This window comes from Stegostoma tigrinum, chromosome 39 (genome assembly GCF_030684315.1).
Source record: "Stegostoma tigrinum isolate sSteTig4 chromosome 39, sSteTig4.hap1, whole genome shotgun sequence".
Lineage (NCBI taxonomy): Eukaryota > Metazoa > Chordata > Chondrichthyes > Orectolobiformes > Stegostomatidae > Stegostoma > Stegostoma tigrinum.
In genome coordinates this window covers 663,041-688,023 of record NC_081392.1, presented here as the reverse complement: position 1 = coordinate 688,023, position 24,983 = coordinate 663,041, and the positions used below count along the sequence as shown (strand labels likewise).

The 24,983-nt window shown below is 37.9% G+C and overlaps 1 gene segment (V, D, J or C); it reads left to right on the top strand.

The window, feature by feature from the left end:
* The first annotated feature begins 1,804 nt into the window (after positions 1-1,804).
* On the top strand, positions 1,805-21,671 carry LOC125447850 (immunoglobulin kappa constant-like). The segment is given in 6 exon segments: positions 1,805-2,393; positions 2,914-3,014; positions 15,811-16,152; positions 16,425-16,445; positions 17,621-17,727; positions 20,982-21,671. Coding segments are annotated over 5 exon segments (597 nt in total).
* Positions 21,672-24,983: the final 3,312 nt, after the last annotated feature.

The following is a 24,983-nucleotide window of genomic DNA, read 5'->3' as shown; positions in this document are numbered from 1 at the left end:
GATTTCAGAGTCAGTGCCAATGTTTTGGCTCCCATGTCCTAATTCACTCAAAGATTCACTCTATTCTTTATTTTTAATTCATTCACAGGATTCATTCACTCTGTTCTGACATTGATAAAAACTCACACCACTTTTTGAGCATGCCTTCATGGAATATTCCATTACTTAATTTAAAAAGAATAAAACAATAATTTCTGAGGTAAACATGATAAGGCATATTGAGATCTTTCAAAAATCTGTGGAGCCATCGTGGACCCTTTGTCAAAAACCACTGCAAGTCCTTTGTCGCTGCTGCATTCTTCAACAACAGCTTACTTTCATAAAGCTCATTTAACTTAATAATATACAAAAATACGAACATACACATTAGAAGCAGGAATAGGCTACTCAACTTATTTAATCTGCCCAGGCATTCAGTACCATCACAACTGACATGATTATTCCAGTTGCTAAACAAATGGAATTTGAAACTGTCGAACGTCAATATACACATAAAGATCATTTGGCTCATTAATATCCTATAAGGAAGAAAATTTGCCATCCTTGCCTTGTCTGGCCCCTAAGTGACTGTAGACTCAGAGCAATATCCTCTGAATTGGCCGAGGGAGACAACAAATGCAGCCTTGCCAACGATGGCCTACTCTCACGCAAGAATAATAAAACAAAAGTCACAATACTTTTCAATGAATTTTACAGTTGCTTCCACCACCACACCACCCCCAACCCGACCACCACCTCACCCTTCGGTCGTGTATGTAGGCTGTAATCAGCTACATTACTCAACTAAAACATGTTGGGAATAAGCCTTAAGTATTAAAAAAAGGTTTATAGTATCTGGAGCATGCTTGTACATGTTCTCAGTTGCATCGTCTATTATATAGACTCACTATTTTATACCAACGTTTATTTACATATTTTGGACTCTCAACATTTTCCCTACGCCGACACTAACAAACCATTTGACAAACGTGCCGTCACCACCAGTTTGTCTCTTCCAGGAAATAGGTGTGCCAATCTGAACTTTGATTCCCAATAGGTACAGCCATTCAGTTTCTGTCTTTGAAAATCATTTTTGCACCTCGCCCAATGCCACCATGTTTCTTTCTATGAAATAGATTCCAGACCTGTATGCATTAAACACATGTTGTCGAACCTAATTCCTTTCCAGTCTTAGAAGTTCTCAATGTAATAATGGGTTAATATTAAAATCGCAAATGGAGAAAATAATAGTTTGTTAACATTCCAGAAGAATAATTGCAGTATTGGTTACATAGGCAATCATATTCAATATTGAGCAAGAAATCAGTATACAAAATCAGGTAAAAGCAAGTCAGCATGATTTAGTTGCGTAACTGTACTAATACGACAGCGATTAGAGGAACAATGGATGCAAAGCTAAAGAAAGTGTCATGCAATGTGTTCATTATATTACAATTAAAACCAAATAGAACGTTGTAAGCCCCGAGGTACATGTATATTTCAATATTTTAGCATCTCGTTAAGGAACGGAATTACATTCGTAACAGGGAATACATAATAGGAATAGGACTGCATCTGCAAGTAAGATCAGTTGAAGTGATAACAGTATAGTACATGTTAGGGGAGACAATTGCCTCATGAAATTATTGGTTTCCTGATCCATATTAACAAGCTCTGGTGTAACATGGCATCCTAAAGTCTCCATGTCGTTGCTGACGAGTCCTCCCCGTATTCTTACGTATCAAGTTACAGAAGAGTTTGGTGAAGTCCACCATGATCTAACCAATTGCCAGCACGTCAATCCCAAATGACATCACGACTCAAGCTCGGCAGAGCCATTTAAGAGGCTCTTAAATACTTTTCATACCCCACTTTTATTTTTGTATGAGAACATTTCACTGTGGGGACAACAGGGACCACTATGATAAAATCCAATGCAACCGCTGTACAAAAACCTGGAAACAAGCTCAACAGAAGAGCAGTGGTAACGAGGTGAAGGAGCTGTTATCCTACTTCAATCAAAGTGGTTCAGTGAAGGACCACGAAACTGCAAGGCACTTCTAACGAAACAAAATGCATGATTTTTGTGTAATTTTATCTGAGCATTGATCACTCTTTATCCCAACTCCAGCACGCTGCTTGTCTTTTTTCTCCCGATCAAACCTGGCGAAGAATCGCGCGACCATTTCTTACACCACTTGATGCGACTTCCTTGGCAGAATTCGAATGTGTCTCCTCTGTTATAAAGCCTTTTTTGAGTCCCACTATCTTTTATGTGCTATCTTGACTTGACCAGTAACTGGTAATTGCGCCAACAGTCCACTTTTAGATGACTGGTCGAAGGTGTTGGCCTAATATGAACTGTTGATGTAGAATAACCTACTTCGGGACAGGCACCAGATTAACGGTATCAGGTAAGAAAAAGGCTTTCTTCCTCTAAATTCTTACCGAGCGATATACATTCGCAGTCCCCTGAGATCTGGACTATTTAAAACGTCAGAGACTGTTCGAAACGTGCCAATAACCTCAAGAACACTCAATGTAATGCGGTGACAACATCTATTTATCACTTCACAACAATATTCAATTCCTGCGTCGGCATTGACCCTCTCCTGATTTACAAGGGAAGGATGCCTGGTCCATCCTGGGGCAAATTCAGCATAGTTGGGGTGATTGTTCTAATCAGTTCAATACATGAATACAACTACGCAATCTTAACTTATGTTTATCAAGCCACACAATTAAATTATAATTGTACCCACTCATTCGGAATCCGTTGATAATAAAATGATCGGCAGAGATCAACATGGAGATAAACATGGAACCAATTGATTAGAACACGATTTACAGGTAATTGCAGCATCGATCGATTAACCTGGAATCATGCAGATTAGAATAGGATTCATGGAGTTGATAACGGTATCATTTAATTAGAATGGCACCACGCAGACTAGAAATTGACGCCGTTTTGAGGCTGCATGTGACGGAGTCGTGTCACTGTAATTTCGGGCCAGGCACCAAATTAACAGTTCTTGGTAAGTCAGCTATCTTTTTTTCCAGTGTGTCTGTTATTGATGATTAATGAGCCGAGTCTTCCACATTCTCTTCAATTCGGCTACGCTTTTCTTATACTTTGGCCTGTAAAATAAACATAGTGAACATAAAGTGAACATTCTGATCAGAACTAGAACTGAACCAAAAGTAGACTTACCTAAGACTGTTAACTTAGTCCCAGTACCAAAGTAAATTTAAGGTAACATTCTTAGGTCAGTCTAATTTATTTCAGTTCTAGTGCTGATCAGAATCCATGACAATATGCAATTTTAAAAATGATGAGGGGTAAAGTCAAGATTTTAGAAAAAAAAATGATGGGGCCTGCGACCTGACTTACTAGGTCACCATTTACTGCTAATAACAATTTGCGCTTGTACCTGAATGACTTGCCTGCCCTGTAAGGGCTGTAATTCACTAAAAAGTCAACTACATTGCTGTGGCCTATAGGGCAGATTAGTTTTTCTTCCCTAAAAGGACATTAGTGAACCAGATGACGTTTAACTACAATGGATTCAGGTCATCTCTAGACTTCCAATTCCAGATTTTGTTGAATTCAAATTCTGTCATCACCCCTGGTCAGATTGAAACCTAAGTTCCCAAGTCATTACGTGGGTCTCTGCAAAACTAGTCCAGAGAAAATGCCACTTGTAACCTCATTCCTAGAAGAGAATAAGCATATTATTTTATGATGAGGGTGACATGACCAGCACTGGTTACATTGTCTAAGTAAATGTATAAAACAATAAACAGTGATATAATCACTGTTAAGTTCATTAGAGAACTTGAGAACCTATATACAAAGATACTGATACCCATGTTCAGTTAGATAGAGAGGGAAGGAGGAGTTTGCAGCATCTTAAATTAGAGACAGGCTGTTTTGAGGAAGAATGTGAAAATTTGGAATTCTGTCGCTCCATTAAGTCTCTTGAGATTGGCTCTCTACTTAATATCTCAACTACAAATTGGTAAATGTTTGTTAGGCAAAGATATTAAGGGTTAAATAATCCTGGTGGGGTAATGGATTTGAGATACCAATAAATCATGATGTAATTGAATAGTGAAAGAGGATCTAAAGAGTGAATTGTCACCACTTATCCTATGCCCCCTAAGGCCAGTTAGGAACTATAATAGGAACTTCAACAGAATAAACTTAGTAACACAGACTTGAGCGTGGTTTTGCTGCAGCTTGGTACCACTGTGTAACGAAGCTTATTTTGGAAATGGGACGAAGCTGGTCATTTTCGGTAAGTGATTATATTCCCTGTGCTCGAGAAAGTTGTTTAAATTAATAATTTTATGCAGGGTTTGGTTGAGGGAGTTGAAACACAGGAACTTGGTAAAATAAGTATGATCTTTACAGTGGAAGATGTGTTAATTCATTGCCCTTGAGGAAATGTGTTAATTCATTGCCTTGAGACAACATAACTGAAGATCCCTAACATAAGCAGAAATAGAGATAACATAGGCACAACAGAATTATTGAATTTGGTCTCTGAATGTTGAGCAAGAATGCAAGGCAATACAACAAAAAAGTATCATATTCAACTGGACTAATTGCAGTTCTAGTAAATATACAATATTTAAAGTTATAGAATCAAACAGTATAAAAATAGACCTTTGACCCAACTTGTCCATGCCAACCAGATATCCAAAATTGAACTAGTTCTATTTACCTACATTTGGTCCATATCCTTCAAAACCCTTCCGACCCATGTACCAGTCTAAATGTCTTTTAAATATTGTAATTTTAATTAACTGTGCCAGTGTAGAGACATTGGATAAATTTTTAAACATAACAAAGGTTAACATTGGCTGCAGCTGAACTGGTAAATGATGCCCCAGTGGGATTATTGCTGGACTATTAATCTAGAGAACCCAGGTGATGTTCTGGGGACATGCATTGGAATCCCACCATGTCAGATGGTGGAATATGATTTTAATAAAACTCTGCTTTATGAATTTCATGGTGACCATGAGTCCATTGTCAATTGTCAGGAAAAACCCGTCTGGTTCACTAATGCCCTTTACCTGGGCTGGCCTACATGTGACTCCATAATAATGTGATTGACTCTTAATGCCCTCGAGGTAATTAGGAATGGACAATAAATACTGTCCTATCTGGTGATGCCCTCAAACTGTGCATGAATTTAAAAAAAACACTCAACTATGTGAGATAACAAAGTGCGGAGCTGGATGAACACAGCAGGCCAAGCAGCATCTCAGGAGCACAAAAGCTGACGTTTTGGGCCTAGACCCTCTCTGATGAAGGGTCTAGACCCGAAACATCAGCTTTTGTGCTCCTGAGATGCTGCTTGGCCTGCTGTTCATCCAGCTCCACACTTTGCTATCTTGGATTCTCCAGCATCTGCCATTCCCATTATCACTCAACTATGTGGGTTCACTTTGTGGAAAATAGCAAGGTGAGGAGTAAGCCTACAGCTTTTTTCAGATGATGAAAGGAGTTTCAAAATAGTTTAACTTTGACTTGCTGTTGAGACCATGTTCAGAGGCTATAAATATAAAATAACTGGTAATAAAACCAATCAGAAATTCAGGAGAGGCTTCACCAAAGACCTGTTGTAAACATTAAGGCTAGCTATCCTATCAAACATTTTGAAGTGAACAGTATTGATGCATTTAAGGTGCAGTTAAGGTGGAAACTGGATACATTCTTGAAGGAGAAAGGAACGGAGACATATTGTAGTAGAATGGCATAAGGAGAGTTGCAGGAGACATTGACATGGACCTGAATGATGGGGGGGCCGGTTCCTGTTGTGGATATTTTTATTACTCTATTCATCCCCTTTCATCTAAAATCTTTAATAGATTAGGAAGGGACTGTAAAAGAGAGTGGCGAAATATTTTAATAGAAACATCTAGTCCTGTGTTTTGCTGATACTTCGTACTGTGGGTATGAGATAAATTTGATTATTTTTAATGAGTTTGTGAGCATATAAATGTTCAAATATCCATTATTCGTTTGATCCTCTATGTATCTGTTTGTCCACTAGCTACAAATCTCTCTTTCTGTTTCCTTTTTATGCATGTCTAGAAATCTGTATAATCACTTGCATATTTGTATATCTATTTACTTATGTTACATTTTGGTACTGTTGTTAAGTATAGAGTGGTTGGGAAAATGCAGCCAGTACATTTTGGAGAAGGGTCAGTCCTAATGGTTTTATGCAAGTTGGACATTTTTTGTGTGATGGAATCAAGGTTACCTGATTAACCTTGAGTGTAGAATTAAATTAGAAGTTATGAAGAATTCTGAGAAAAAATATTCTAGAATTAGCAGGGTTAACAGGTCTGCAGGTGGATAGATGGTATTGCAAATGTTTGAAGTCAACTTCAAGAAGACTAACATCAAATAATAATGGGAGATGCTGTTCAAATTGGCAGAACACTAGATTATTTGTTTTGTAACACGACGATGTAGAAGTAGGAAGTACCCAATTATCATACATTAGTGATGGCAATAAGTTAACAGTCTTGAGTAAATTATTGCTTTTTAGTCTCAAGAAGCATTGAAACTGTGAAACAGTTGCTCTCTTCAGTTGGGAGAAAGTGAGGAAATCAGGAAATCAGGAAGACAAATAATTGTTACATTAAAGAAGCAGCAAACAAAATAACTAAATGTTGGGGTGAGTCTGGGTGGCGGTAGATGAAGATCAATGTGGACAGCCAGAAATGCAAAGCGACAGATGGAAAGAAAAATGTAGATATGGAAGAATGAATGAATGCAATACAATAGTTAATTGAACAAATGACTTTATTTAGGTGTATCTGGAGAATTAAAGGCTCAGAATTTATGATCCAACTGTGTAAGGTTGTGTCAAGAAACTGTGGTGAAATATTTCTTATCAACTCAACACCTGTAGTTTAATACTGCTGCTGCCAATACATGAAAATAATGCTAATGATAGCTGGAGTGAGGTTCCCAAATCTTTCTGGAATTTCCATTATTTCTTAAAAAGGGTTCAATGACCAGGCAGAAATTGATAGGTGATAATTGCCTAGTATACAAAAGTTTGATTTGTCTAACTTGTATGTACAATTGCAATTTCAAGAGAACATAGGACTGTGATGGAGGGACAATGATGTTCCTAAATACTCAAAATATCTGGGAGGAAGAGTTGAGGGTGCAGAAAGTCACTCATTAAGAGTTTAAGATGAGTTAAGAAAATAAATTTTGGTCAACTTTTAGGAATCAGTGGTTGGGTCACAGTTGAAGAAATGTGTTCACTTTTGAACAAAATGCATTAGATTGTTTTTCAAGCCTTGGATATGGAACAGTATTGATTTACTAAAATGGGGCCAGACATGAGACACTGTGTGAATCTGAAATTTGCTATAATTCTCTACAGATCAGTAAGGGACAACTGGGGGGGTTTAATCAACATTTTCAAAACAAATTAAGATCTTGCATGAACAACCAGAAAGCTTACTATGGCAGAATGGCCAGTGACCAATGATACTGATTTTGCGCTAATTGATAAAAGACCTAGCAGAGTCATTTCTCATGGAGGACATTGAATTGATATGGAATGTGTTGTGGTGCTTAATGTTGCTTAATGGAACCTGGGCATAAAAATGATTTATTGAAAAATATTTACAAGGCAATGCAGAAAGAAGACAGTTGAGTAAAATTAGTTGCTTGTGTCTTTAGAAGATTTATTGACTGATAGATCTCCTTTCCTGCTTTATAATTATTATCTTTTTAATGTGGCGGTGGATTAAAATTAACTTAATGAGATGAAATAAACAATCATTCAAGTTAACAATGGCCAATCACAAGACTGGCTAAAAAAAACACTTTGTCTTGTAATGTTTTCTGAAAAGGGTTTCACACTGTGTTCTGGAACTCAATATTATTTTTGAAGTGGCTCTAAATTGATTGTAACAAGTAACAAATGTTGGGTTCACTTGGAAAATGTGTGTTGTCAAAATTGCTACGAAAGAGAGTTGAGATATTAATTTCTTTGCTGAAATACCTTTTGCATTCAATGCATTTAGGACATGGATCAGATCTGAAAGACAGAGAAGGGTCAACATTGATTGTAGAATTATATAAAAGGAAAGCTATTTTAAAGAAAGCTTTTTTTCCTGTATGGGTTTTTAGAGCTATCAAAAAGTTAATTTTATTATGAATCCAAAATTCCCCAATTTTTTGGAAGCTGAAACAGTTTTGTAATCAGAATAGAACATTGAACATAGAACAATACAGCAGAGTACAGGCCCTTCGGCCCACAATGTTATGCCAAACTTTTAACCAAGACCTAAGGTCTACCTAACCTCCGCTGTTACCTTACGCTATCATCCACATGCCTAGCTAATAGCCCAAATGCCCCTAATGAGGCCGACTCCACTGCCCTCTCCGGAAAAGCATTCCACATCCTTACCACTCCTTGAGTAAAGATCCTACCTCTGACATCTCCCCTATATCTACCTCCTTTCACTTAAAACTATGTCCCCTACCCCCTACCCTAGAGCTACCTCGACCCTAAGAAAATGTCTCTGGTTGTCTACTCTATCTATACCTCTGATCATTTTGTACACCTCTATGAAGTCACCTCTCATCCTTCATTGTTCTAAAGAGAAAAGCCTTAGCTCTCTCCACCTTTCCTTGTAAGATCTTCTCTCCATTCCAGGTAACATCCTGGTAAATCTCCTCTGCACCTTTTCCAATGCTTCCACATCTTTCCTGTAATGAGGTGACCAGAACTGGACACAATACTCCAGATGTGGCCGAACTGGGCTTTTGTAAAGTTGGAGCATAACTTCACAGCTCTTGAACTCAATCCTTCTAATAATGAAAGCTAAAAATGAATGAAACACTGTGCTCTGGAAACTATGCTTATTTCTTTCGCGAAGGGTCTAAACTGACCATTTTGGGTGAGTTGCAAATTAAAAAATGTGGCAATGCTTTTTGTTTTTCAAATACGTAAGGGAATTGGAAGTTAAGCATTCTGCTGTTTTTCTAAGACAAATATTTCTGGCCGGCAATATCAAGTTTAAAATTCATTGGAAGTATTAATATGTGACTTTGATATGAATAATGGAAAGAGCATTTTTGATTGTTTGCCTGTTGCAAGGATCTCTGGAAAAATTAACATTTATCAGCCAGAGCTACTTGTCCTTGAGAAGTTGGTGGCGATCTGCCCTGTTAACTGCTGGAGTCCATTATTTTGGGGATATTAAGAGCATTGTTAAAAAGGAAGTTTCAAGATGTTTGCTCACTTCCCCAAAGATGGATTATAGATCTTGTGGATTATTCATTTCCAGAAATTGGTGAAACATGTCATGCCAAACTGAACACAATCCTCGAGATGCACATCCTCCTGGTTTTTTTTATTATCTCACTTTATCAACCTATCCTTCTATTCCTATGTCCTCTCATTATCTGCTTTCATTTTAAGTGCGAAGTTTTACATCTCAGGTATTCCCTGCTGTAGAAAGTTTTACATTTCCTCAACTCAATGTTATGATGTTCCTCCAGAATTCTTGAAGTTGAACTACAATCCAAATTTGCAATTTCCCTCATTACCCCCATCCCCATGTCTTTGTCTGTTCAGGGTGAGTTTGCTCAATTTTGAGTTCTCCACCTTTTGAGGCTATGTTCTCAACTGCCAAGATACTCAATTCTGGAAAATAGCCCCTAAATTTCCATACCACATTATCCACTTAGTTTGACCAACTCTTTAAGATTTCAATACGCTTAGGTGTATGGTTGTTAACTGTTGGCTGTCAAGATTGCTGTGGAGCATCCCTTATTTATTGAAATTCAATACCTTATATGAAATGCAAAATGTGATGTTGTAGTGTATTTTCTGACCATCTTTAAATTAAGTTTAATAGGATGTAAGTCTATCATTTAAGAATCTTTTCTGAAGACAGTATTTTAAATAGTTGACTGTTTTAACATCATCCTGTAGCACTGTGCTCAAATAATTATTACATTTGGCACCGAGAGCATGTTAGTAGTTGCAGATAGATGAAGGATTAGAAGCATTGCATGACTTTAATTGTTCCTAAGTTATCTCCATTGGGCAGCGGCATGGGTTCAATTTATCATTTGGCTCTTAGTTTAAAGCTGGCTTTGTAATCATGATTTTCTTTGAGAATAGCATATTTATTGTTGCATTCAGCCTCAAGTGGAGATGCCGTAAACTGGTGAGTCTATTCGCTGAAATTCCTACTGCTCACAATCAATCTATTAAATGCTATTCAATGCAAGACTCTACCCTTTCATGACTAACACAGAGGGAGACACACACATACACCTTTTATTTATCAGGAGAACTTTGCTGCATTTTTAATCTGGCATCTTGTTGAATTGAAAAATCTCACCATATACATCATTCAGGAGGCAAAATTTTCCTGCAACTATTGGTAGAAATACACTGTGAATTATTGCAAGTATAAACTAAGTAGGATGTATTGAGGACAAAAGAGTAACTAAGGAGATGGGTGAAATCCTAAATGAGTATTTCATATCAGTATTTACTATGGAGAAGGAAATCAAAACAAGGGAATGCGAGCAAATTGATAGTGATCTCTTGAAAATAATGCATATTACAAAAGATGAGTCCCTGGAGGCCATAAAAAACATAAAGATAAATAAATCATTGGGAACAAAAACAAAGTTGCTGGAAAAGGTCAGCAGATCTGGCAGCATCTGTGGAGGAGAAAACAGAGTTAATGTTTTGGGTCCCGTGACCCTTGCTCAGATAAATCCTTGGGGCTGATCAGGTGTGTCCCAAGAAATTATGGGAAACTAGGGAAGTAATTGTGGGGCTCCTAGCAGAGGTACTTGTATCATCAATAACCATGGGTGGGGTGCTGGAAAGTGGCTAATGTTGTGCCATTATTTAAGAAAGTTTGCAAGGAAAATCTGGAGACCTACAAACTGGCCAACCTGACATCAGTAGTGAGTAAGTTGTGGGAGGGATTCTGATTTACAGGACATACATGCATTCGGAAAGATGTGGATTGATTAGTGATAGTCAGCGTGGCTTTCTGCGTAGGAATTTGAACCTCACAAACTTGATTGAGTTTTTTTGAAGAGGTGACAAAGAGAATAGACAAAGGCAGAGCTGTAGTTGCTGTCTACATGGATATTAGCATGGCCTTCATCAAAGTTCTGCATGGTAGATTCATTAGTAAGATTAAATTACACGGGATCTGGATAGGTCTAGCCAATTGGGTACAAAATTGGCTTGATGGTAGGAGACACAAAGGTGGTGGTAGAGGTTTTTTTTTTACAAGACTGAAGATCTTTGACCAGCAGTGTGCTGCAAGGATCATGTTGTTTGTTACTCATATGAATGATTTGGATGAGAAAATAGGAGGCATGATTAAAGGAGTTTGCAGATTACAATAAAATTGATGGTGTAGTGGACAGCAAAGAAGGTTATCAAAGCGTTCAACGTGGTCATAATCAACTGGGTCGAGGAATGGTAGATGGAGTTCGATTTAAATAAATGTGAGGTATTGTATTTTGGTAAGACAAACTAGGGCAGACCTACACAGTTAATGGTAGGGACCCAGAGTTATTGAAAAGGGAAACCTAGAGGTGCAGATACCTAGTTCCTTGCAAATGGTGTTGAAGAAGGCGTTTGGCACGTTTGCCTTCATAGTGCGGAGCACTAAGTACAGGAGTCGGGATGTCATGTTAAAGCTGTGTGAAACATTGGTATGGCCACATTTGGAGTATTGTGTACAATTCTGATCACCCTGCCACAGGAAGAATAATATTAAACTGGAAAGGGAGCAAGAAAGATTTACAAGGATGTTGCTGATACTGGAAGGTTTGCATTATAGGGATAGACTGGGACTTATGCTCCTGGAGCATAAGATGCCAAGGGGTGACATTTTAGAAGTTTATAAAATCATGAGGGGCATAGATAAGTTGAGTATCCAAGATCTTTTCCCCAGAGTATGGGAGTCCAAAAATGAAGAGCACAGTTTTAAGGTGAGAGGAGACAGATTTAAAATGGAACTGAGGGGCAACTTTTTCACACAAAAAAGGGTGGTGCATATATAGAAGACAGCTGCCAGGGGAAATGGTAGAGGTGAGTACAATTACAATATTTAAAAGATAATTGGACAAGTATGTGGATAGGAAAAGAATAGAGGGATATGAAGCGATTGCTGACAAATTGGACTTGTTAGTTGAGGATACGTGGCCAGCTTGGAAAAATTTGGGCCAAAGTGTCTGTTTCAGAATTGTATAACTCTATGACTCTTCTGATGACCAATCTGAAAATATACATTTTTACCAAAGTATCAATAGGGTCATATAAGACAGCAGATCTCCTGGTCGAAATAGCTGTTAGGGTGATAGGAGGAGCAACAGAAAGACAATTCTTAACTTGCCATGATTATTTCAAATAGCAAACCCATGAATTTGAAATTTAAGAACACCTGCTTCCCTGCTGTTGTTAGATTTACGAATGGACATCTCATTTTAATTAGAGTTGATCTTTTTCCACACCTTGTCTGTAGCTTTAACACTATGTTTTGCATTCTGCTCTATTACCCTATTCTCTATTACCCTTTACTCTATTATCAGACGAATCATCCCTTATGTAATACAATACTTTTCACTCTATCTTGGTACATGTGACAACAATAAAACAAATCAAACCAAATTCATGCTTATTAAGTTGATAACAGCCATAACCCTTAATCAGCGGCTTTTGAAAAGTAACAAACAAACCCAAGGAAGTCCTTTCTAATGAACCAGAATAAACAATATAAGGCCAGGAAGTAATCACTCATCACCGGAATTTGTTCCATCATTTCATTAAAATACCAGAGTTTTACCAAGGATGAATGGATACTTAGGATCTCCTTATGGCTAAAAATGTTAATGGGAGATATATTCAAAAGATTTTAATTACGTGGACACTCGGGAGAGGTTGAGATTGTTTTCCTTAGGACAGAGGCTGCTAAATGAGAGATTTAATGGAAGTGTTCAAAATCATGAAGTGTTTCAAATGCAAGGAGGATCAGTAATAATAAGAACATACAATCTGTGTGATCTCTAATTCTGGTCTCTCGTGCATTTCCTTCTCTATGTATCCTACTTTTGGAGCTTTATGTTCAAAAATTTGGGACCTGAACTCTGGGATTCCTTCCATTAACTTTTCCATGCCTGTCTATTGGGTCTCTATCTCGATTTATCTAACTCTCTTTTCGTATTGATAAACATCATATGGCCAAGGCTTTGGTAAGGTGTACAAAATATCTCTGACCCAGTATTAAGTTGTTGCTCGACATGGCCTACTGCTGACGTCCTTGTGAAATCTTTATTTCATGAACAGCGCAAGCTAAATGCGGATGTATTTGCCCCTCAAAGCATGGTTTACACCTCTCCTCAGCATAATGTCAAATTCCTGGTCACCTCAATTTAGGTAAGGTGTCGTGGCCATGCAGGAGGTATCTAGCTGGTTACTAGAATGAGTCCAGAGTGCAGAGGCTTCCATTTTGTAAAAGTATGAAAGAAACTAGGATCATTCTCTTCAAAGCAGAGACTGTGAAATAGAAATTGAAGTTGTTGATACAATTATAATGCTCTCAATAATAAAGTGTTGACATAAGTAAGCAGTAACACTAACAAATATTTAGAATACCATGGCAAATTATGGCATTTGAACTCGATAAGAACATACGATCAGAAGAACTAGGAAGTGGCAGTTCAGGCCCTTGAGTCTGCCTCGCCATTTAACATAAGTATGCTGAGCTAATCTCGGCCTCAACTCAACTTTTCTGCCTGCACTCCATAGCCCTTTAACCTGTTACTATTTAAAATATGTCTATCTCTTCCCCTCTTAAATTTGTTTACTGTCCTAGTGTTTTCCTTACTCTAGGATCGTGAATTCCACAGATTCATGATCCTACGAGAGAAGAAATTCTGTCTCATCACTATTTTATACAGCTATCCTGTGGCCTAAATCCATGACTTCTCATTCCAGATTTTCCCACAAAGGGAAACAATTACTTTGCATCGAGTTTGTCTATACCTCCTGAGTATTTTATGTAGCTCAACTAGATCCCATCTAATTCCTCTGAACTCCAGCGAGTGTAGGCACAAACTATTCAATCTCTCCTCGTAAGACAAGCCTTTTATTTCTGAAATGAACTTTATCTGAACTGCCGCCATCGAATTACATCCTTATTCATGTAAGGACCAAACCTTAAACTAAAAGCTAGCCTATTGCCCACTATTGCTGATTGTCGTAAAAACCCATCTGGTTCAGTATTGCCTTTTAGGGAAGGTCGTCATCTTTATCCTGGTCTGGTGTACATGTAATTCCAGGCCCATTCCAATGTGTTTGACTCTTACCTGCTTCTGTGGCCCAGGCAGCAATACCCACATCCCCATGAGCAAATTTCAAAGAAATACTAGTTGCAGCCATAGAACAGAAATGCAAATCTGAGGGGGAAGATCCCAGTGCAATTATTCTGACCAAATTCAAACTTTAGTTGTGGACAAATAGAAGTGCCAGGCCAAATGTTCAGAGACAAGGTTTTAGGTCCCGTGGCAGTATCTGAGAAATTTAAAATGAAATAAGTTGCAATTCTGGAATTAAATATGAGTCCCACTTAGCAATGATGACCTTGAAAGTTTAGGATTGTCTTCATAACACACTTTGCTCAATTCAGTCCTTTAGGGAAGGGCATCTGAAATGTGTACACTGTCTAAATTATTCTGACTTCAGTCTAACACCAATGTGATTGGCTGGCACCTGTCCTTTAAAATGGTTGGCAGCCACTCTCAATCATCTGAGAGCAATTTGAGGTGAGTAGTATTTTTGGTATTGTCAATGAAGCTTGCATACCAAAACAAATAAAGAAAAAGTAAACTCCATAAAAGAAGTTATGGACATTTGATTGAATTTCATTTGCGGGGCTTTTCAGGACAGTAGAGTGGTGATTATTTCAATATCTTACCAAAAATGAATCATGTTCTTTACTTTTCTTTAGTCTAATTCTGTATTCTATGTTTGTCTCAAATTGCCTATCAAAATGAATGGCTGGTTAAATCATTTCAGAGAATTAACCTAAGATGAAAACACATTGCAATGGGTCTGAAGTCTCATGTAGACCAGCCTAGATAAAGATAGCAGGTATCTATCCTGAGAAGTCATTGTCTTCTCTTCCCACAGCAATCAATGATAGTCTCATGGTCGTTACTTCTGAAATGGATTTGTCTTCCAGTGTTATTAGCTGAGTTCAAATTCCATCCAGGACATTAATCTGTTGGTCCAGTCACTACCACTATGCCACAGCTCACCAATTTGTCTAATATCTTCCCTCATTGCTGTATCATTCCATGGCTGGTTGTATTATATTTAAGGTCACATTTCAAGTAACAGACAAAAGTGGTATTTGTAAGTTCCTTGGACAATGAAATATAGTGAATGAGAGTCCAGTAAATAAGAAAAATAAGATATCATTTTGGATCAGAAGTTAGTTAAAAATTTTCAGATTAATAGGAAAACTCATAGGCAAGAGACAGAAAGAACTGGATCAAGAAAATATTCTGATTATCATCTTTTGCTATCCCTGGATAATTCACTTAAAATGTTCCTGTTTCTAATATGATTAGATAATTTTTTCATAATAGTTAACATTAATAAGCTTCATTTGAAAGTTGCAAAGGATTTAACAATTCTGGGTAAGATCGAAAGGTCTATTTCTTAAAATTCACATAACAATTTCATCTTCATCCATGTTCTTTGTAGTAATTTTTATTTAATTCCCTCACAGAAGGCGCTGTTAAAGATCCTAGAATCACTATGTTTCTGCCCTCTCCAGAAGAGATTAATGAGAAGGGGAAGGCAACTGTGGTTTGCCTAATATCTAACTTCTACCCAGACAATATCAAGATCACCTGGATCATTAATAACAAGCCTTTGCTGGACAATGATGCAGAGATTCTGACTGACCTCAATTCCAAGCCAGAGGATGGGAAAAAATCCTACAGCATCAGCAGTCGGTTACGATTGCAAGCTGCTGATTTGGTCGAGCCTCAAACTATTGAGTGCAAAGTGAATCATTACACTTCAAAAAAGGAACAGACACACAGTGCAAATATAACCATCAGCATTGGTAGGTACTTGAGTGAAATTCATCATCATCTTCTGTGAGTTACAAAGAATTTGTATAGTTCCAGACATTCAATTAAAAACAATTCAATAGATAATTCAAGAAAAATGTAGCCTGGGTTACAATTGTCATAGTAAATATCAAATTAGAGGTTCACTTAAAAGACTTAATGATTTGATAAGGCATTGGGACTTACAATTTTGCCTATCTACATCTACTTAATTGACCCATAAAGTATTGCGATGTTAAATGCTTGTGTGTCTTTTTTCTTTTAGGAGCCTGTGGTGTTAGTAAAGGTGAGTTTCTGACTAGTTTTACCTGTACCTGGACAACACATTTTAGAAAGTCTGGGAGGATCCTTTAAAAGATGCAGGGGAGATAGTCCATGGTAGTTCTAGTGATGAAAGATTTTATCTAATAAGTTCAAGAAGAAACCTTTCTCCTTGAAGAAAAGGAGAGTGTGTAGAGATTTGACAGAGTAGGACAAAATTATTACAGATTTTGAAAAGGCAAGTAAAGAAAATCTGTTTCCATGAGCTAATATTAAAATAATCAGGATAGGGTAGGGGCAGTGAAGTGTGTGGCTGTGTATGATTCAGAATGAAGTAGTGGTCTGGTAATACAGAAAACTATAGTGGAAATGGGGAAGGCCAATAATTTCAAAAGGAGGTTGAAGCATTTGAAGGAAATAAATTTATTTGAAAAGTGGACTGGAATTAGTTGGTTTCTCTGCAGAGAATATTCATTGGGCTGAATGTCTCCTTTTGTGCCGGGAGATTTTAAATAATCATGTCATTTTATTTTTGCTGATCTTGTTTTATGAATGAGTAATAGTTGAGGAAAAATCAATACTGCTTCAAGATCTTGCACTTAAAATTCATACTTGATCTCAATTTTGAATACCTCCCCTTTAAAAGAGGCTACTTCAAATTTCAACTTTCCCTCTTAGTTGGCAATAGGAATGTTAGCCTCATTAATGAAGCTCATTTCTCTGAGAAGAGTTTGAACATTACTCCTACGAAGGATCACAGATGTTAATGACTCTTAATTCGCACACTTCAGTGTTCCCATTTCAGACTTTCTTTTACATTTTTGGGTACAAGTTGCTTTAGTTCAAAGATCCCCAAAGCAAGCAGTGTGTTCAAAATTAAATATGATGTGCTGTTGCAGTAGATGTTCTCTAATCATCACGTTTCAGAGACGTTATTACTCAGCTCTGAAATAAATGGGATGTTGGTATCTTGGTTCAGTGGTACAGACTCTACCACTGTGTCAGAGACCCCCCGCCTTGTTGACATAAACTTGTCATAGGGAAGTCGGCCTAGAGGTATTTCCCAAAAGTTGACCTGACTTTTTTTTACAAATTGATGCTAAAAGTAGACTTCTGAAGTTCAAATCTGTTTTGTTTTTGAACAGTTTATCCACAAAGTTTGAGAGAATCTAAATATACTTTAATATAATCATTTCACAGAAGAAAAATTCCAAAGCATGGGAGCAGCAAAATTGACATATGTGATCCTGTTCTGCAAAAGCATCTTGTATGCATTGTTCGTGTCATTTCTTGCTTGGAAAGCTAAGGTAAGATTGAACTGACTTACATTCTTAGAAATATGCATCATATATTTAAGCTGGGTATTTTTAAAAACGAACAAACATGTTTTATTTAGAGTGGTTGCATCTGGAATGCATTGCCTGTGAGGGTAGTCAAAGTGGGTACACTCACAACATTTTAAAAGTACTTGAATGAGAACTCAAAATATTATATCATTCAAGACTGTTGGTCCAGTGCTGGTGAGATTAGTTTGGGTTTAATGTAGCTTTGGCGAAATAGATTTAATAGGTCAAAGGGCCTCTTCTGTACTGTATGATTCTATGACTTTCATTTAACAGATTTAAAAAAAAAATTATTCATAGGATGTGGGTATTCACAAGGCTATTTATTGAATAATCCTATTGCCCTAGAGAAGCTGATGATGAGCTGCCTTCTTGAAACACAGACACATATTCCCCTACCCTCTCTTCTCAGTCTTCAGCCTTCAGTGCTGGTGGGATTAGTTTGGATTTAATGTAGCTTTGGTGAAATAGATTTAATAGGTCAAAGAGCCTCTTATGTACTGTATGATTCTATGATTTTCATTTAACAGATTTTTAAAAAAAATTATTCATAGGATGTGGGTATTCACAAGGCTATTTATTGAATAATCCTATTGCCCTCGGGAAGCTGATGATGAGCTGCCTTCTTGAAACACAAAAGGTTTTATTTCTCCCTGATATCTATTGACTTCAGTTTTGCTAGTGCATAATGGTGGTATCCTCAGTCCAAAATTGCCTTGATGACAAGAGCAGTAAATAGAACATAGAACATAGAACATAGAACAGTACAGCACAGAACAGGCCCTTCAGCCCACAATGTTGTGCCGACCATTGATCCTCATGTATGCACCCTCAAATTTCTGTGACCATATACATGTCCAGCAGTCTCTTAAATGACCCCAATGACCTTGCTTCCACATCTGCTGCTGGCAACGCATTCCATGCTCTCACAACTCTCTGCGTAAAGAACCTGCCTCTGACATCCCCTCTATACTTTCCACCAACCAGCTTAAAACTATGACCCCTCGTGCTAGCCATTTCTGCCCTGGGAAATAGTCTCTGGCTATCAACTCTATCTATGCCTCTCATTATCTTGTATACCTCAATTAGGTCCCCTCTCCTCCTCCTTTTCTCCAATGAAAAGAGACCGAGCTCAGTCAACCTCTCTTCATAAGATAAGCCCTCCAGTCCAGGCAGCATCCTGGTAAACCTCCTCTGAACCCTCTCCAAAGCATCCACATCTTTCCTATAATAGGGCGCCCAGAACTGGACGCAGTATTCCAAGTAATATAAATATAATCTCGGGTGCAGATTCATTGGCTGACATATATAATTTATGCCATGCTATAGATTTTTCCAAGTAATTGGAAAATTCCACATTGGGTTTTGGAATGAATGTGCAGTGTCTACGAAGTCATTGTGGGAACTCACCTTTTCAGAGGTTTAGATTAGATTCCCTACAGTGTGGAAACAGGCCCTTCGGCCCAACAAGTCCACACAGCCCCTTGAAGCATCCCACCCATACCTATCCCCCTATAACCCACACGCCGCTGAACACTACGGGCAATTTAGCATGGCCAACCCACCTAACCCGCACATCTTTGGACTGTGGGAGGAACCAGAGCACCCGGAGGAAACCCACGCAGACACAGGGAGAATGTGCAAACTCCACACAGACAGTTGCCCAAGGCGGGAATTGAACCCGGGTCCCTGGCGCTGTGAGGCTGCTGTGCTAAACACTGAGCCGTGCCGCAGCACGGTGGTAGAATTATGAAGAGTGAACAACACAGATCATTTGGCCTGGCTTGTCTATTCGGTGTTCATATACCATATTAACCTGCTCTGATTTCAAATAAACTTTCTAGTGATTTGGCCCTTGGGCATTTGTCTACCTTACCAATAAAGGTGTCTATGTTTTCACCTCAGTAACTCCTTGCCATTAGAGATGAAAATGAAAAACAGAAACAGAATTTATTTTGATTCCCTCATCCTCATTCTCCCATTTAATGCAATAATGGCTAATCCTGTCCAATCCTTGAGACTTTCATTCTGTAAATTCCTGTGCTTTAATTTATTATGTCTGTGTACTCAGACACCTATCATGTCTTCTCACTTGTAAGAGTTGCATTTGTTTTAATAAGGCTAGCTCACATTCTTCTAAATTCCTCGGAGCATAATTGCATGGAAGGACTACCCCTTCAGCTCAGCTGTTTTATTTTGGTTTTTCTTGTGCCTTTCTAAGGCAGGTTTTATTTCTCTGAAAAGAAACCAGAATAGTTTGTGGTATTCCAGATGTTCCCTGGAGAGTTTCAGCAAGGCATCTTTGCTTTTAATCTTGAATCCTCTTGAAGTAAAAGTCAACATGTGATTTTCAACCCTATTTGTTTGCTCTATCTGCAAGTTAATTAGTTAATTCTGCACAAGGACAGTTAGATCACTTGCACTTCCAAGTTTTTCCAGGACCTTAAAATTTAATTAAAATTTTACTTTCCTCCTTTCCTACCAACTTCACAAGTTTAAAATAGAAATTGCTGGAAAATCTCAGCAGGTCTATAGAGAAATCAGAGTTAATATTTCAGGCCCAGTGACCCTTCTTCAGATTGAGTGGAGTATGGGTTAAGTGCTGATTCACCTGAGAAGGGAGGAAGTAAATAGGCAGGTAATGCACTTTCTGCGGTTGCAGACACCATGGGGCTGTGGGGGGAGTTGACACTGAAGGATAAGTGGACTGGGATGTCCTGAAGACTGAAGACTGAGAAGAGAGGGGAGGGGAATATGTGTCGAGTGGTGGTATCCCACTGGAGGTGGTGGAAATGGTAGCTAATGATCCTCTGAATGTGGATGTTGATGGGATGGTAGGGAAGGCAAGTAAGAGGTGAGGGCTGAAGTGCGGGAGATGGGTCAGACCTGGCTGTGGGCCATGTAAATTATGTCCCTGGGAAACTTATTAAGATTAGCATCAGCAGTCAGCAATGGGAAAGATGAGAGCTATTTTACTAAACAGACAAATGTTGTGATTGGTGAGTACTGCTTGAAAGGAGATAAATTTCTAATTTCCTAATGACAGCAGAAGTGTTTTGAATGGCAACAGAATTTGGAACATAGGGAAAGAACAGAATAATTGGAAAGCTCATTCAAAGCACGAGTAGAGATACAATGGACTAAATAACATCATTAAGTGCTCAGTCATTGTATGATTCTCCTGATGGTTATACATCTGTTTTCTTATTGGGCAATAGGTCACTTCCAGCAAAAGGTATGACTGATCGTTACAAAGCATTGAACTTAGTGGATGGATAACGGCAGAACACATGAAAGAGGAAGGAGAGACAAATCCAGTGTATTGTGAATATCAATCGGTAACTTTATCCGGTCCATTCCTGCTGTACTAGTGTAAATTTGACCTTTCCCCTGACTCTCCAATGGTGTTGCTTGAGATTATCAGAAAAAAATATGCCTTGATCTTCCTTTTCAACTAGAATAATTATTTTCATTGTTTAATTTCTTTTGTCAGTAGTCTGAATAGATTAAATTTCAAAGTTGCACAATTCCTGTACCAGTCTGTCATTTATTATCCAATGCTAGCGCTTTCTAAAAAAAATCTAAATATAATTAGAGAGATTAGAGTGCAAGTGGAGGATATTCAACCAATTATGCATGTGCCTGTTCTTTCAGTGTCAACTATGAGTTCCAATTAATTACAAGATCAACTAACCCAGTTTCTCTAATCCAACTATGCAAGCAAATTTCTACATCCCAAATCATATTTTTGTAAAGCCATATATATTATGAGGCAGTAGAAAGCGTTTGGAACTCAAAACCCCTTTAATGCAAATGTCAAAGCTATCACCTTACAGATTGCAATGAAAATAGAGATTAGAATCATGCATTGTCACAAAGTCCTCAGTAGATCTGGTATAGACAAGTCATACACGATCTCTGTATATATTGCTACCTGTTAATTGTTTAAGAAATAAACAGAAAGTTTTGAAAACTAATTTGACTTTTCATCAATATTTGAATTTTACCCCATGTCCTTCGCATTTCATTTCCCATCTATTTTCCAATATATATTTTGTTGAATGCTGTCAATGAAAGTATCAAAGGGTAACTCATGAAAAGAGATATACAGGGAACTTGCCTTCATCACATTTCCAAAAGAAGTGATGGTCTAATGGCATTATTGTTAGATAAGAAGGCAATATTCTGGGGGTCTGTGTTGAAATTCTACTATTGCAGAAGGTTGAATTCTTAAAATAAAATCTAGAGATAAGAGTGAAAAACAGTTTTGAAAACAGTGACAGAAATGCACAGCGTCAGCATGGATTCAGGAAAGGGAAATCATGTTTGACAAATCTTGTTTGTTTTTGTGAGGATATAATTATTACAGTTGCTAAGGGTGAGCAGTTTACTTGGACTTTCAGAATACCCACAATAAGTTTCCAAATAAGGCATTGGGTTTATGTTTGTGTATAAAATTAGAGCATGTGGGATGGTGTGTTAACTTGGGTAGAAAACTGGTTGACAGCTAGGAATAGGAATATACTGATATTTTTGAGTTGCAGGCATTGATGAGCACAGCATCATAGGGGTCTGTGCTGAACCCCAGACATTTACAATGTATAGAAAATGACTTTGATTTGAAACTAAAATGGTTTCAGACAAAATGAAGCTAGGAGACAGATGAACCGTAATGAGGAAGCACAGATGGCTGTGTAATTTTCTGAAAAGCTGAGTGAATGGGTAAATGTGCCAGGCTTGAAGTATAATATAGATAAATGTGAGGTTATCCACTTTGGTAGCAAAAATATGAAGGCAGATTATTGCCTGAAGAGTGACAGAGTGGGAGGCTATGGGAAGGTTATTATTAAACTGGAGATTGTTCCAAAATAATTACTAGGATGTTACTGGGACTGGTGGGGTTGAGTTACAAGGATAGGCTGGTGTGTTTTTCGTGAGAGCGTAGGAAGTTGAGTGGTGATCTAATAGCGGTTTATGAAATCATGAAAGGCGTGGATAAGATAAATAGCAAAGGTTATTTTCCTGGGGTGGGTGAGTTCAAAACCAGGGGCCTATTTTAAAGGTGAGAAGAGAAAGATTTAAAAGGGACTGGAGGGGCAACTTTTACACAAAAAGAGTGGTTCGTATGTGGAATGAGCTGCCAGATGAGGTGGTAGATACAGTTACAGTTACAACATTTAAAAGACATATGGATAGGAAAGGTTTTGGGGGATATGGGCCAAATGCAGGTAAGTGGAACAGGTTTGGTTTGGGAAACTTGGTCAGCATGGTTCCATGTTGTATGTAGCTACGACTCTAGGTACAATGATAACAAGATAACCTTGTACATCAGTTGCTAAAAGTAAGCATGCAGGTGAAGGAAGCAAATGTTATTTTGGCCTTCGTAGCAAGAGGATTTGGGTACAGGAGCAAGATGTCTAACTACAATTTTATTGGGCCTTGGTAAGAACACACCCCTGGAATATTATGTACAGTTTTGGACTTCTTATCTAAGGTAGGAAGTTCTAACGATGGGGTGATTGCACTAACGGTTTAGCAGGCTAATTTTTTGGATGTGTGAAGAGAGACTGGATTGATTGTGACTGTATTCAATGTCATTTTGAAGAATAATGGTTGTATCTCATAAAAACCTATAAAAGTCTAACAGAACTACAGTGGCAAAGCAGTAAGTTCCCAATTATTGGAAAGTCCAGAACCAGGGCTCAATGTCTTAGCATACAGGGTAGGCCACTGAGATGAGGAGCAATTTCTTCACCCTAAGAATGGGAAGCCTGTGATAGGTTCAGGATTAGGGTGAGGGGTTAGTGTTAAGGTTCACCTGTGGAATTATTTTCCAGAGGGAACGTTTGTGGCCAAAATATTTAAGGCTTTCAAAATACAGTTCTCAAGGCTAAAGGGATTGAAGAATATTGGGAGAAAGCATGAACAGGTTAATGAGTTGGATGCTTCTGCTCCATTTTCTGTTTCTAACTATCTGCCTTCCTTTCACTGTCACCTTCCCTCTCTGTCTCTTTTTCCTTTCTTTCTCTGTCTATCCAACATGTCTCTCTCTCTCTGTGTCTTTTTCAATGTCTGCCCTCAGTCTCCTTCTATCTCCTACTTTTGTGCAGTTTATCATTAATTTCATTTTCTTATCTAAGTTTCTGAATGAATCTTACTGTCCTTTTGTTTTGGCTCTTTCTTTCCACATCTAACCTCATTCTCTCTCTCTCTGTCTCTCTCTCATTGCCTTTCATTTGCTATCCCTCGTTGCATATACATGTCTTTTACTACTTCTGTTCCTTTCCCTGTCCACCATCCCCACACTCTCTTGCATGAATTCAGTTGGGTTTATAATAATGTAACCTCTCTTTTCCAATTATTACCCTCTTGTCTTCTTATTCACCCCGCTGAAACCTGCCCCAGCTCCCCCAGTCACTCTGAATATTTTCTTCAAGTGAAATATGAAGTTCAACAAATGTCAGCAATAACAGTGGAAGAGGGAAGAGTCTAGAGAAGGTTTGCTGGTATTCCATAATTAGAGTTAAAGAGTAATTTTACTTTTCCAAAAGCTATCAACTAAGTGCCAAATTTGATAAAGTGATCATGTTTTCTGACTTTAAATTTGATATCAATGATCATCCCCAAAGTTGATCAGATATCTCTGAAGAATATTGTTTCAAAATAATACTTGAATTGCAAGTGAAAAGAAAAACAAGACATCACGCAGCTGTGCTGATAAACAGGTTGAACGGAAATTGTGGGATCTGAGCGTTTAAATGGTATGGTGCAGCTTTCTGCTGAGAGGTTTCAAAAGTAGGTCATTGTACACAAGTTTTGCTCTGTGGTTTAACAGAATGGGTGAGCTGCAGTCATGGTGCTCTTTGTTGGGACGCCTACTGACTGAGATAGTGTTCTGTTTTTTCCTGCCGGTTGATAAGAATAATGAATCCTTTCCACCTGCCACCTCCATGTGAAGGTGTTTTGAAAAGTCATTGATATATTTCTCCAGCTAAAGGCCACGGTTACCTTTTTTATGTTTAATCATAACTTTCCTAATTTCATTTCTCTATTTCCATAAAATCACCTTTTCTGTCCATTTTGGTTTTCATAACTTGCATTTCAGATTCTTTTGTTTCCATTTTTAATTTCTTTTGCAAAAACACATTTTCCCTTTCTGCCTTACTTTGCTTCTATCAAATATTTGCCTATTATTTTCATTCCTTTGGTTTCTCTTTCAT